At 56.6% G+C, this 13510-nt stretch overlaps 1 protein-coding gene across 2 annotated transcripts in view; it reads left to right on the forward strand.

Annotated features, from left to right (window-relative positions):
* Positions 1 to 2072: 2072 nt before the first annotated feature.
* The window catches only part of PRKX (protein kinase, X-linked), a 58437-nt gene continuing 46999 nt past the window's right edge, over positions 2073 to 13510 (forward strand). Inside the window, exon 1 of one of the 2 annotated variants that reach the window (XM_018043893.1) lies at positions 2073 to 2439. In XM_018043893.1, the coding sequence (XP_017899382.1) occupies positions 2307 to 2439 (133 nt within the window). In that variant the 5' untranslated portion in view covers positions 2073 to 2306. Of the gene's footprint in view, positions 2440 to 12691; positions 12783 to 13510 lie in introns of those variants that run through there. The other variant, XM_018043894.1, reaches the window with a different exon arrangement.

The raw sequence follows: 13510 nt of genomic DNA on the forward strand, positions 1-13510 counted from the left end.
GCCAGCAGGGAAGCTCTTTTAAAAAGTTATTTTTTTAAAACTTTGAACCACAGCCTCAAGTTCCTGGGCCGGTGACACCTCTCACGCCCACGAGTCTTCAGAGGAGCTTGGCAGGGACTCCACCCTTGGGGTCCCCCAGGATGTGGACGCCAAGTGCACACGTCTCCCTATGAGCAACTGCTCTCCCTTGCTCCTTGGAAAACAAGCAATGACAAAACCTAGACATGTAGCCAAAAGCAGAGACATTACTTTGTCTGGAAAGGTCTATACAGTCAAAGCTATGGTGTTTCCAGTAGTCATGTACAGATGTGAGAGCTGGACGATAAAAAAGGACGATAACTGAAGCTTCAGAGTTGCGGTGCTGGAGAAGACTCCCGAGCCCCTTGGACTGCAAGGAGATCCAACCAGTCCATCCTAAAGGAAATCAGTCCTGAATATTCATTGGAAGGACTGATGCTGAAGCTGAAACTCCAATGCTTTGGCCACCTGATGTGAAGAACTGACTCACTGGAGAAGACCCTGATGCTCGGAAAGACTGAAGGCGGGAGGAGAAGGGGATGGACCAGGATGAGATGGGTGGATGGCGTCACCGACTCTATGGCCATGAGTTTGAGCAAACTGCAGGAGTTAGTGATGGACAGGGAGGCCTGGCGTGCTGCAGTCCATGGGGTCGCACAGAGTCGGACGCGACTGAGAGACTAACATAGATACACGGACGTAAGCGGCCTTTCCACCGCTGTGGGGGGTCGCGTGGGCAGTGGGGGAGGGAGTGGTACCCAGCGTGTGGGCGGGGCGGAGGGGGGGTGTAGAGGAGGCGGGCTTAGCGGAGGCGCGCAGCGGCGGAGGCGGGGCTTAGCGGAGGCGCGGAGGACCGGGCGTGGAGGAAGACGGGAGAGGCGGAGGCGGGGTTTAGTGGGGACTTGCAGGTGGCGGGGGAGAAGAGGAGGCGCAGAGGAGGCGGGGCTTAGCGGAGGCGGGGCCTGGCGGGGAGGTGGCGTGGCGGAGGCGGAGCATAGCAGAGCGCACCGGGGGACAGAGAGGCAGAGGCGTGGCTTAGTGGAGGCGATGCTTAGCGGAGGCGTGGCGGAGACGGGGGACAGGGGCTGGCGAAGGCGGAGCTAGCCGAGGTGGGGCGGGGCGGAGGCGGGCTACAGACGAACGTAGAATAGGAAGGGGCGAGGCTAGCGGAGGTGTGGCTAGCAGAGACGGGCCGTGACCGAGCGCAGAGCCGGGCGGCTCTTGGAGGGCGTGGCCATCAGAGGCGTGGCCAGCGGGGGTGGGGCGGGGCGGAGGCGAGCCATAGCCGAACGTAGAGCAGGAAGGGGCGTGGCTAGAGGAGGCGGGGCCACGCCCGAGCCGCGCGCCGAGGGTCGGGGCGGTGTGGACGGGGGGCGGTGACGGGGCGTAGCCGTACGCAGAGGAGTGGTAGTTTAGCAGAGGCGTGGCTTAGCGGAGGTGTGGCCAGTGGAGTCGGCACTGGAGGAGGCGGGCCATAGCCGAGAGTACTGTGATGGGCGGCTTAGAGGAGGCGTGGCCAAACGGAGGCGTGGCCGTCGGAGACGGGGCTGGCAGAGACGGGCCGAAACCGAGAGCAGAGGGGGCGGGGCTTAGCAGGGCGTTGCCAGGGGAGGTGCGACCAGCGGAGGCGGGGCGTAGCCGAACGTAGAGTAGGAAGGGGCGTGGCTAGCGGAGGCGCGGCCAACGGGGGCGGGTCATAGGCGAATATATAGTAAGAAGGGGTGTGGCTTAGCGGAGGAGGGGCGGGGCTGAGGCGGGCCATAGGCCAACTCAAGTAGGAAGGGGCGTGGCTAGCGGAGGCGCGGCCATCCGAGGCGGGTCCACGCCCTAGCCGCGCGCGCAGGGTCGGGGCCGGCGCCCGGGGCGGGCGCAGGGAGCGCGCTCGCGGCCCCGCCCAGCCCGCTTCCGCTGGCTCTTCCCTCCCTCGGAGCAGCGCGCTCGCAGCGGCCGGCGTTAGGGGCGGCGCTCGCGTGCCCCGAGGAATGCACGCGCAGCCCGGCGCCCGCGGCCTCCGGGACCCCGCTTCGCTGCCACCGCCGCCGCCGCCGCGCGCCCGGGCCGCGCCCCCGCCGCCCCTGAAGGTCGGGGGCTGCTCCCTCCAGCCGCCCCTGCACTGAGCGCCGCGCCTTTGTCCCCGGCGTGCTCGGCCACCTCCCGGGACGCTCATGGCGGGGCCCGGCTGATGCCGCCGCCTCCGCGCCGCCCTCCGAGGCTGCGTGCGCAGGAGCCCGGCCCCGCGCGGACCCCTCCCCGCGCCCCGCGCTCCCCGGGACCTCTGCGCGCTCCACATGGAGGCGCGCGCCCTGGCCGAGGCGGACGCCGCCGGCCCCCAAGAAGGACCCGCGGAGCCCACCGCGGGCGCGCCCGATCCTGAGCCTCTCGCCTACCGGCCGGACGACTTCCACATGCGGGCCACCGTGGGTGAGTTCTCTGCGCCGCTGCCGCCCCCCGGGGGGACTCGGGCCCGCACACAAAAGGGTCGCGTGCGCTCGCCCCTCCAGCACCGGCTCCCGGGGCGCGCCTTGCTGGCGCGGTCTCTCCCCGCCTGCCTACGCTGGGGTCCCCGAGCGCCCCTACACTTGGAGGGCTTCTGCCCCCCGACGCCCCTGGTCTTGGAGAGCCTTCCCTCTCTCCCGATCGTCCAAACTCTCTTTATTTACATCTCTCCCCACCTCCCAGCCCCCCAGAGGCCCCCCTCCCCAGCAGCCTTCCCCTTGTCTGGACTGCTCCCCCACGTCCCGAGCGCTCCTCGATTTAGAGGACCTCTCCTGCTTGGTCCTTAAGAGCCACCCCAGCTGCGGGCACTCTCTCAGGATCTTTCAAAGTCTCTATTGGGATTTCCCGCCCGGTACACCCGCCTCCCCCACCCCCCCGCCAGCAACTATCCCCTTCTCTGGACTGTCTTCCCCAACCCAGCGCTCCTCGGTTTAGAAGGCTCACCCACCCCGCCCCTTGAGAGCTCGTCTCCCCACCTGCGGGCGCACTCTCTAGATCTTTCAAAGTCTCTTTATTGAGATCCTCCCCCACACACACACACCGCGCGGTGCCCCCCAGCAACCATCTCCTTGTCTGGCCGCCCTCACCACCGCCCCCCCCCCCCCAACCTCGACGTCACAAAGCCTGCCGGGGATTAATTCACACTGGTGGTCTCGCGCGGGCCCTCCCCCCCGCCCCCCACCGGGGCCGGGACTCTTGGGCACACAGGCAGCGTCCGTAGAGACACCTGCCGATTCCACCTTGGTCAGGGTCCCCTTCCCCTGTCCAGCGTCAGGATGCTCCAGCTTGGACTTTGGAATTCTGGGGTGCCCCCGTGCCGTTCTGGGGGGAGGTTCCTTACATCGCAGTTCTTTTCCTGTGTGCATTTGACCATCTGGGGTGGCCCATGGAGTTTTGGGGGGCAGTGGACGGCATTGGAGGTACACAACAGCAGACTACACGTTTCGTTACATCGTGGTACTTTTCCTGTGTACCTTTGAAACTTGGCATTTCTTTTTTTTTTTTTTTTAATGCCACACTAACTTTCCACCTCCACCTTTGTACTTGACCACTCCTACGCAACTGAATAGGTAAAGTGTCCCTGTCCCTTGGCACCTCGGTCCCCAGACATATTGGTTTCTGGAGTCCACCCTCGAGTGCTTAGAACGTCCCAACCCCACAAGGCCGCTTCATTCAGCCCCGGGGGCTCAAGCCAACCTGTGACTTCTTGACAACTCTTTGTGGCTAAGGGCCTTGTGCCAATCTCTCCCTCTTTTGCCTTTTTCATGTTGTTGTGGGGTTGTGGAGAGACGAGAATACTGGAGTGGTTGGCCAGTGAAGGACAGGGGAGCCTGGTGTGCTGCAGTCCATGGGGTCACCCCCAAAGAGTCAGACGTGACTTAGCAACTCGACACCCACCACCATCACCACCCTCTTTTTCAAGAGAGGAAGCACTGAGTTCAGGGTCATGCTTGAGGCTTCATAAGACCAAAGGGCACAGCCACAGTGGCCTTGAAACTTCCCCTTTTTTCTGTAACCTCTTGGCCATGTGAGGTCAGCGGTGAGGAGGGGGTCCTCGAGAAGCCTGGTTTGGGATAGAGTGAGTGAACGGCACCCTCCGTCTGTCCTGCCGTTCACCTCCTCTCCCTGTCTGCCCGGTTCTGCTCTTGCTCCTTCCATCTTCTCTGTCTCCGTCTGTCTCTTGCCTTTCCTGTCTCTGTCTGTCCCTCCCTCTCAATTTCATCTCTGTCCTGTTTTCACTCTCTCTGTGTCTGTCACCTTGTCTGTCTTCTCTCTCTCTCTGTCTCTCTCATCCTCCCTCTGGGGCACTCCGCTGGGCTGATTTAAGAAGCTGCCCGCGTTTGTGTTTTTTTTTTTTTTGCAGGGCAGCAGAGGAGGTGAGAAACCCCAGATGGTGGGCGGGGGCAGCCACCACCTCCACCCCCTCCCCTGCCCCGCTAGCTGTAAAACACACATCAACAATGGAAAGTTGGTAGAGGCCCTGCCGGCCCCTTGGCACACAGCTCTGGCAATTGGATCTGTATGGGGCGCTGAAGCCAGTCTCTCCTGAAAGATGCCAGGGCGTCCGGCGGGGCCCCCCGGGGACAGGTGGGTGGACGGCGGGCCCGTGACGTAGCCTGGTGTCTGCAGCCCCCTGGGGACACTGTGGGCGCTTGCCTGGTGGGCCTGGGGAGCCCCGATGAGTCATCTGGTCCTTAAAAATAGAGCGTCACTGCTTCTGGGGATGGAGCGGGGCCAGGTAGGGTAAGACGCGCTCTCTTTGCCTCTCTTAATGAAGAAGATGCTTGTGCTCAAGGATAACTTCCTGTGGATTCCAAGGGTATGAAGGGAGAGCCAGGTCATCCATATTCAGGGTGTTGGACTAGCTCAGGTGTGGGACCAGTGTGTGTGTGTGTGTGTGTGTGTCACTTTGGAGCTTTGCTGACTTTTTAAAGTTTATTTATTTTTTATTGAAGGATAATTGCTTGAAAAAATTTTGTTGTTTTCCGTCAAACCTCAACGTGAATCAGCCATTGGTATACTGCTGACTTTTTGTTTTGAAATCACCTTTGGGCAATACCTTTTTCTTTAATGTTAGAAGATTTGTGTGAGAGAATCTTTTAACGTTAAAGGCACGGCCTGAGATGCTAAGAAACTCAGAATAAGCTTGAAAAAGTCCTAACTCCTCCGGAGGTGTCACAGTTTCCAGTAACTTGATATCATAAGGTGTCCCGGACAAAAGTGAGAGGCTGCCTGCTGTTAGAATGCAGTCCAGACTAGCTTTAGGAAACTTCATCCTAAGTTTCCACTTGGGGAAACTTCAGTTTCCCTTTTCATGCTCACGGACCCATGCCTCACCAGCCCCCATCACAGACAGGCTCCCCTGGTGTCTATGAACTGTCTGTGCGTACTCTTCCAGCTGAGAAAGGCCTTTCTGCAGGACATGAAAGGAGCCCACACACAAAACACAAACTAACCGCTCCCACAAGCCTCTCAGCCATTATCACAGGCCCCACCCCCTCGGAAACTTCCAGAATGAGTCAGCGTGGCCGGACCCGTTCCCCAGCCTGAATGTGTCACTCGCTCTGTTGTGTCCGACTCTCCGCAGCCTCATGGACTGTAGCCCGCCAGGCTCTTCTGTCCATGGGGATCCTCCAGGCAGGAATACTGCAGTGAGTTGCCACTCCCTTCTCCAAGGGGATCTTCCCGACCCAGGGGTTGAACCTGGGTCTCCTGCATTGGCAGGCAGGATCGTTACCAACTGAGCCAGCACCCTGAAGGGTGTATTAGAGCCCTGGCCTCACACAGTGAGGCATTTTCAACTGGCCTCATGGCCACTCCCGTGGGTCAGCTTTTCTATTTTCTTACAGTGCACTTTTTTTTTTTTTTCCATCTTTTCCTTTTGCCTGTGAGCTGAGCCCTGGGCGAGTGACCTGTGGGACTGAATTTCTGACTCACCATCCCCCAGGGATGGTTGTGATGACGTTTGATCTCTCAGTGCAGGTGGAACTTCGCAGGTGGGGCACAGGTGTGCTTATGCCAGATTTTGCAAGAAAAAGGGGGCCAGGGCTTCTCAGATGGTGGGACAGCCCCCTCCGCCCCACTGCCTCCCCGATGCTGGGCGGAGGGACTGTAACCTCAGAAGCCAGCTGGCAGCAGACGGCCCAGTTCATGGGGAGGCCACAACATCTTGGAGAACTTGACTAAGGAGGACAGTCAGTGAGCAGTCAGTGATCAGATGCTCTTGTTCTGTGCTCCGGGATAAACCCTCTCTGGGAAACTCCAGAATTGTTGACTAGTTCTCCATGAATTCAGAGAGCTTGGAAGAAAGCTCAGCTTGTATTGGTGAAAAATCTCACCAAGGGCATTTTTCTTTATTTATTTTAAAAACGTTTATTTATTGGGCGGTGCCAGGTCTTAGCTGTGGCTCGTGGGATCTAGTCCCCCGACCAGGGAGCGAACCTGGGCCCCCTGCATTGGGAGTGTGGCGTCTCATCCACTGGACTACCACGGAAGTCCATGAAAGGCATTTTTTAAAGGGCTTGGAGCGTTGAGGGTGGGGTGGGGTACCATCTTGGCTAAAGTGATTTCCTGGATTGGGAAACTCAGGCTCAGTTACAGCAGGAATGCTGCAGCCACGCTTGATTTCTTGACGTGAGCAAGAAATGTTTTGGAATAATCGTAGGTGCGCAGGGGATTCCCAAAACCCACACCTAGATTCGTGTATCAATCACAAAGCTTTCCCTCCTGTGACATCTTCTTTAGCTATCAGACGATATCAAAACGAGGATGTTGGCTGTACATACGGCTATATTTAAAGTAGATTAGCAACAGGGACCTGCTGGACAGCACGGGGAACTCTGCTCAATACTCTGTAATAACCCTATGGTCACCAGGGGGAAGGATGGGGGAAGGGATAGTCAGGGAGTCTGGGATGGACATGGACACACTGCTGGATTTAACATGGAGAACCAGCAAGGACCTGCTGGACAGCACGGGAACTCTGCTCAATGTCATGTGGCAGCCTGGATGGGAGGGGAGTTTGGGGGAGAATGGATACACGTGTATGTATGGCTGAGTCCCTTTGCTGTCCACCTAAAACTGTCCCAACATTGTTGATCGGCTATATTCCAGTATAAAATACTAAGCTTTTTAATCTTTAATTTTTTTAGAAAACGAACCAGGATGTTGGAATGGGTTCCATATCGTGTTGAGAGAGCATAGCCCCGATCAGTGTGCCCACTTTTCATGGAAGCTCTTTTGAGTGTGTGAGAAGGGTGTGTGTGTGTGTGGGTGTGTGTAGTCCTGTGCATCTGTCTGGGCAGTGCCCACCCTCCCCCGCCCCCTGCCGTGACTGAGATCAAGATCAAGGCACAAAACTCATTCCCTGATCACGGGAGTGTGCTCACATCTGACTTTTTGTTTGTTTGTTTTAGCGTAGCGTCACACTGTCAGAAAGCCGTGTGTTCTTACGCTCTGGGAGTCCTTCCGTAGTGAATAATTAAACCCGTACTCTTCTCTCTTACGATTGTTTTCCTCTCAGCTGCTACGCCTCTTGGTTCCCCAGCATCGACCCTAATCTTTCTCTCCCCCCCACGTGGACGTTCCCTCCCGCGTTCTGCTCCCAAACCACAACAGAAACATAACCTCCGTGGCCGGTGGAATCCCGACGGGCCAGATCTCCCGTGCTGGTGAAGCGACTCCTTGTCCGGGCGGTGTTGACAGGAGCTGCCGTTAGGAGGGAATGCGGTTTCTGGTGCCACGATACTGTCTGTGTCCACCTTTTAATGTTAACTCACCTTGCGTGGGTGTGGAGGATACTTTCATCCTGGGAGCATCATGGCAACCTCGCAAGTTAGGTAAAGGACCAGAAAAGAATATTGCTTCTTACAGAAGTCCTGTAGGCTCTTTGTCCTCATTAAAAAAAAAACAAAAAAACGTTTATTTATTTTTTTACTCTTTGGGCATGCTGTGTGGCTTCTGGGAACTTAGTTCCCTGACCAGGGATCGAACCTGTATCCCCCATGTTGGAAGCATGGCGTCTTGACCCCTAGACCACCAGGGACGGCTCTGTTTTCTTTTTTAAAGACTGCAGTGACATTGATGTCACGTGAAAGGAACTGTTTTCAAGGGAACTGTCCACTGGCCTTTTGCGTATTCACAGAGTTGTGTGGCCGTCGCCTCTGTGAGGTTGCACCATTTTTGTCCCCCGCAAAGGGGACTCTCGCAGTCATCCCCACCCCCCACCGCAGCCATCTCTTGCTCTTCTGGCCGCTGAGAACCCCCTGTCTGCTGTCTGTCTCCACGGTTTTGCCTGTTCCGTGTTGTCATCCTCGCATAGACTCTGCATTCTCGGCTTCCATCTCCGCGGGGCGGGGCCTTTGTAAACTTTTCATCTCCAAGGGTTGTAGCTCAGCGCATAAAGAAGCCACCTGCTGCTGCAGGAGACCCGGGTTCGATCCCTGAGTCGGGAAGATCCCCCTGGAGAAGAAAATGGCAACCCACTCCAGTATTCCTGCCTGGAGCATCCCATGGACGGAGGAGCCCAGTGGGCTATAGTCCGTGGGGTTGCCAAGAGTCAGACATGGCTGAGCGACTGACACTTTGCTTCAAGAGAAGCCTGGGAGGTGCAGAGGCGATGGTTCCCTGCTCGGGAGAAAGAAAAGGAAAACTAGCCTGAGGAGAGAAAAGTACGGGAGGGGAGGGCCATCCAGGAGTAGCAGTGTGCAAGGAAAAGCAATTGCATTCTCATTCTCTCTCACGGAAGGAGGGAGGCAGGGATGCATTAACAACCCGCGGGTACGGCCACACAAAACCTTTGGTCCTGAGTAGGCTAGACCCTCGGCCACGGACACACACGAAAATTACGTCCCCTCACAGTGGGACCTTACCTTGAAACAGGGTCTCTGCAGACGTGATGAACTGAAGGGTCTGAGATGAGGTTCCTCCTGGATGGGGGTGGCCCTAAGCCCCAGTGACGGGGTCCTTATAAGACACACGGAGGAGAGACATGGACGCAGAGGAGAAGCCATATGGAGGCAGAGGCAGAGACGGGAGGGAGGCGGCCACCAGCCCAGGGACGGACGCCTGGAGCCCCCAGAGGCTGGAAGAGGCGGGGGGGACCCTCCCCTGGAGCCTCTGCAGGGAGCCCAGCCCTGGGACACCCTGACCTCAGACGTCTGGTCTCCAGGGCTGGGGGAGGGTGGATTGTGTGGTTGTTAAGCCCCCATATTGTAGGCGCCCTGGGAAGCTCATATAACTCCCAGAGAGGACTGCGGAGTTGCTTTCTTCGTGACTTTGGAGCTTGGTCTGTGAATAATGGGTTGGCCTAAAATCCTTGGAGGTCGAGGACCCCCGGTTCCATGTCAGACGCGTGTTTTCCAAGGTTATTCTTATCCCACGCAGAAGGTGTCTGAAGCCAGAAAGCCAGTCAGTCGTGTCCAACTCTTTGTGACCCCATGAACTGTAGCCCGCCAGGCTACCTCTTTCCATGGCAAGAACGCTGGAGTGGGTTGCTGTTTCCTTCTCCAGGGGGATCTTCCTGACCTAGGGATCGAATCCGAGTCCCTGATGTCTCCTGCATGGGCAGCTGGATGCTTTAGCGCTACGGCCACCTGGGGAAGCCCCTTCAGAGGATGAGGCATCCCTCATTCACTGCCGGGCAGAGCTCCATGGGGCAGAGTCTCCACCAGCTTCCCGTGTGGTCAGGCCAGCGGGTGCCATCTTGAATCCATGCCAACCTTGGAGTCTTGGTGGGGCATGGGCCCACCAGGAACACCATCCATGGGGTATCTTATCAGCAACACAGATCAGCTTCTCACGGTTCTGGAGGCTGGAAGTTCAAAGTCAGGGTGGTTGGATTTTGCTCGGAGCTGCCTCCTGGGTTGGCTTCTAGCGGCTGGACAGTAGGAAAGCTGTTCTAAGGATGGTAATCCCGTCCTCGTGAATTATTCTCAGCTTCTTCCCGTGCCAGAGAGCCACCTCAAGACACCATCACGTGTCCGTGCGGGTGTGTGTGTGTGTGGGTGGGTGGTGTTTGGACTTCTGCCTGAGCAGTTTGAAGGGACGTGCACGTTTAGTCCGTAAGACTGGGGTTGACCTACCTTCCCTTGAGGTCAAAGGTTGACCTGCCTTTGGGGCTACAGGTGGCTGTCTCCAGTAACACCATCAAGTTGCCATATCCTAGAATCCTCCCACAGAGAAGGCAATGGCACCCCACTCCAGTACTCTTGCCTGGAAAATCCCATGGATGAGGGAGCCTGGAAGGCTGCAGTCCATGGGGTCGCTGAGGGTCGGACACAACTGAGCGACTTGACTTCCACTTTCATGCATTGGAGAAGGAAATGGCAACCCACTCCAGTGTTCTCGCCTGGAGAATCTCAGGGACGGGGGAGCCTGGTGGGCTGCCGTCTATGGGATCGCACAGAGTCGGACACGACTGAAGCGACTTAGCAGCAGCAGCAGCAGCAGCAGCAGCAGAATCCTCCCGGGAGAACGCCTGTCCCCCTGGGGCTGGGGACAAAGCCTCCTTGACCCCCTCCTGGGTCATCCATGTACATCAGGACACGGTGGGTGATGCTGATGTCAGCCTTGCTTCCCGGGTGGGTACCACCAAGGAGGTCAAGTCCGTCTCTAAGGAAAGGGCCAGAACAGTCTGTGACACAGGCGTGACCATCCCCTCCCTGGGTCACTTGACCCTTGTAACCATCTTGTCCTTCCTGTTGGGGAGAGAAGAGAAAAGGGAAAAAAAAAAAAAGCCACATTCGCGATTCTCAGGAAACCTTCCTCATTCGCTTTGGGCATCACGCTGTGGGGCTTTCCTGGTATTTTCCCCAAGTTTTTTTTTTTTTTAGACACCCACGTCACCACCCTCAGACCATTCGAAAACGTTTCCGTTTGTCCTCTTTTCGTTGAAACTGCAAGTGCTTTTTCTTGCCGGGAAGAACCAGTCAATACTGGGAAAAAGCGAGGTTCACTTTTTTGGGAGCTCCGGTCTCAGGGAAGACCACAAGCATCTCCCTGGAGTTTTCACAGAGGTCTCTGGGAGGAAAGGGAGATGACCAGGGCGTTTTGGGGTGTCCTCCCCAGACGCTCAGGATGTGAGCTGATTGGGGTTTGCGGTGAGAGACAGAAGAAGGAAGTGTCATCTCTGGGGTCTCCTCTCCTGAGGACATGTAAACAGGCCCTCCTGGATAGAGCTCCACTGTAAGGACATCCTTACTCCTTAGAGGTTTCATCTCCATTTACCGTCCCACCAGGATGGTGAGTCGTGTCCGACTCTTTTGCAAAAGTGAGAGTGTTTGTCGCTCAGTGGCAGGCGACTCTTTGCAACCCCCTGGACTGCAGGGATCCAGGCAAGAATCCCGGAGTGGGTTGCCATGCCCTCCTCCAGGGGATCGTCCCAAGCCAGAAATCAAACCTGAGTCTCCCGATTCGCAGGCAGATTTTTCACCATCTGAGCCACTGGGGAAAGTCTTGGGACAATTTAAGACCCTTCGCAGCCAAATAAATAAATACTTTAAAAAAAAAAAGAAAAAGAAAAGCTCTTCCTTACGAAGAATGGGAAAGACCAAAAGACGGGGCTGGAGGTGGGCACGTGTGCGCAGGGGGGAAGGTATTCATGACCATGTGAGGCTGTCAGGCTGTACCGGAGTGTCCACCACTAATTGCCACCTCCACCAGGCAGGCTGCTTCCTGGTGCTGGACAAGTAGAACCAGTTCTGAGTGTTACAGGAGGGCCCCAGCCCCAGGACTGCTCCTGGATAAGACACAAAACCTTCCCTTTGAGGAGGAGCTTCTGGCTCCGGGATGCGCCTTTAGACACACAGCTCTGAGCCACTGGTCTCGGAGCGGGGATGTCGGGCGGGCAGCCGCGTGGAATCCCGGAAACCGCGCTCGTATCCATATCCACCTGGGCGGTGGAGACACGGGTGACGGAGGGGAGGCTTTTTCGCAAGGAGCCTTTAGAGTGTCGCTTGGTTGAACATCACGAGTCCATTTAGTTCCCTTTTTTTGGGTAAGCTTTGTTCAGTCGGGAAGTCCTGTCTGACTCTTTATTACCCCATGGGCTGCAGCACGCCAGGCTTCCCAGTCCTTCACTGTCTCCTCGAGTTTCCTAAACTCATGTCCATCGGCAGACTTGGTAGGCTGTTTTTGTTTTTCTGAGGTTACCCTTCAAAGAATAACAAAACCAACGCTACAGATACTTGTGTATTTCTCTGTCAGTAGCTCAGTCGTGTCTCACTCTTTCCGACCTCATGGACTGTGGCCCACCAGGCTCCTCTGTCCATGGGTTTCTCCAGGCATTTCCTTCTCCAGGGGATCTTCCCCACCTAGGGATCGAACCCCAGTCTCCTGCCTTTGCAGGTGGATTCTTTCTGGTCTGAGTCACAAGGGAAATTAATGAATGCTTATGAGCTACTCTGAATTGCAGAAATAGCCTCCCCCACATTTCAGGGCTGGGATCTCCGATGCTTTGGTGGATTGGGTCGACAGAATGCTGCATTTTTTGCCAAATTCCTGAAGCTGAAGCTCCAATCCTTTGGCCACCTGATGCGGAGAGCTGACTCACTGGAAAAGACCCTGATGCTGGGAAAGATTGAAGGCAGGAGGAGAAGGGGACGACAGAGGATGAGATGGCTGGATGGCATCACCGACTCGATGGACATGAGTTTGTGATGGACAGGGAGCTGGTGATGGACAGGGAGGCCTGGCATGCTGCAGTCTACGGGGTCGCAGAGTCGGACTGAGTGACTGAATTGAACTGAAGAGACATTTTGAAGTATGAGGTGAGGAATGATCAGCTTGACTTTATCTGATAATCTGTAAACAGTACATTAACATAGGTGAGTCCACACCCGTTTTCCGAAGGAATACCCAAGAGAGAAGTAGCAATAAAGTCTAATGGCGAGTCAGCCATCAGATGAAATAATTCAATTCAAGCGTATCTCTTTCCAAGAGCCGGGGGACTGGGCAGGTGGTCAGGAAGAAAATACAATGTGCTTTTTAACCTTGTATGAGAAATGGGGTTCAGTTCCGTGTTGCTGGTTTCTGCTGGTCTCTGAGTTCTCTCCAGATGGTTCGTGTGGACACTTGCTTGATGAGGCAGCTCGTCGCGGGGAAGGGGTTTGGAGGGAAGCCTCCCTGGGGTTCCTGTGAAAAGGCGGACGATGACTTGAACGGATGGCTTCACCCTGCTGGCTCCTTCTCTGGGGAGCCTCTCCTCCGCACAAAGGGGCCAGCACATCGGAGGCTGGGTGTGGCCAGCGGGACTCGGCTGCAGAGAAAGCCGGCCTTTGTAGTGGTGAGGGCGCCCGGAGTCTGAGTGAGAGACAGATGGAAACAGGGTTCTGCGGGGGTGGGTGTGTGGGTGTGTGTGGCTGTGTGTGTGTGTGTGTGTGTGTGTGTGATGGAAACAGGGCTCTGCGGGGGGGTGGGGTGGTGTGTGTCTGTGTGCACGCCCACGCGCGCGCGCTTAGCCCTGGGCCCTGCAGCAAGCAGGGAAGAGGTGGATAGT

The sequence above is a fragment of the Capra hircus genome (assembly GCF_001704415.2).
Source record: "Capra hircus breed San Clemente chromosome X unlocalized genomic scaffold, ASM170441v1, whole genome shotgun sequence".
Lineage (NCBI taxonomy): Eukaryota > Metazoa > Chordata > Mammalia > Artiodactyla > Bovidae > Capra > Capra hircus.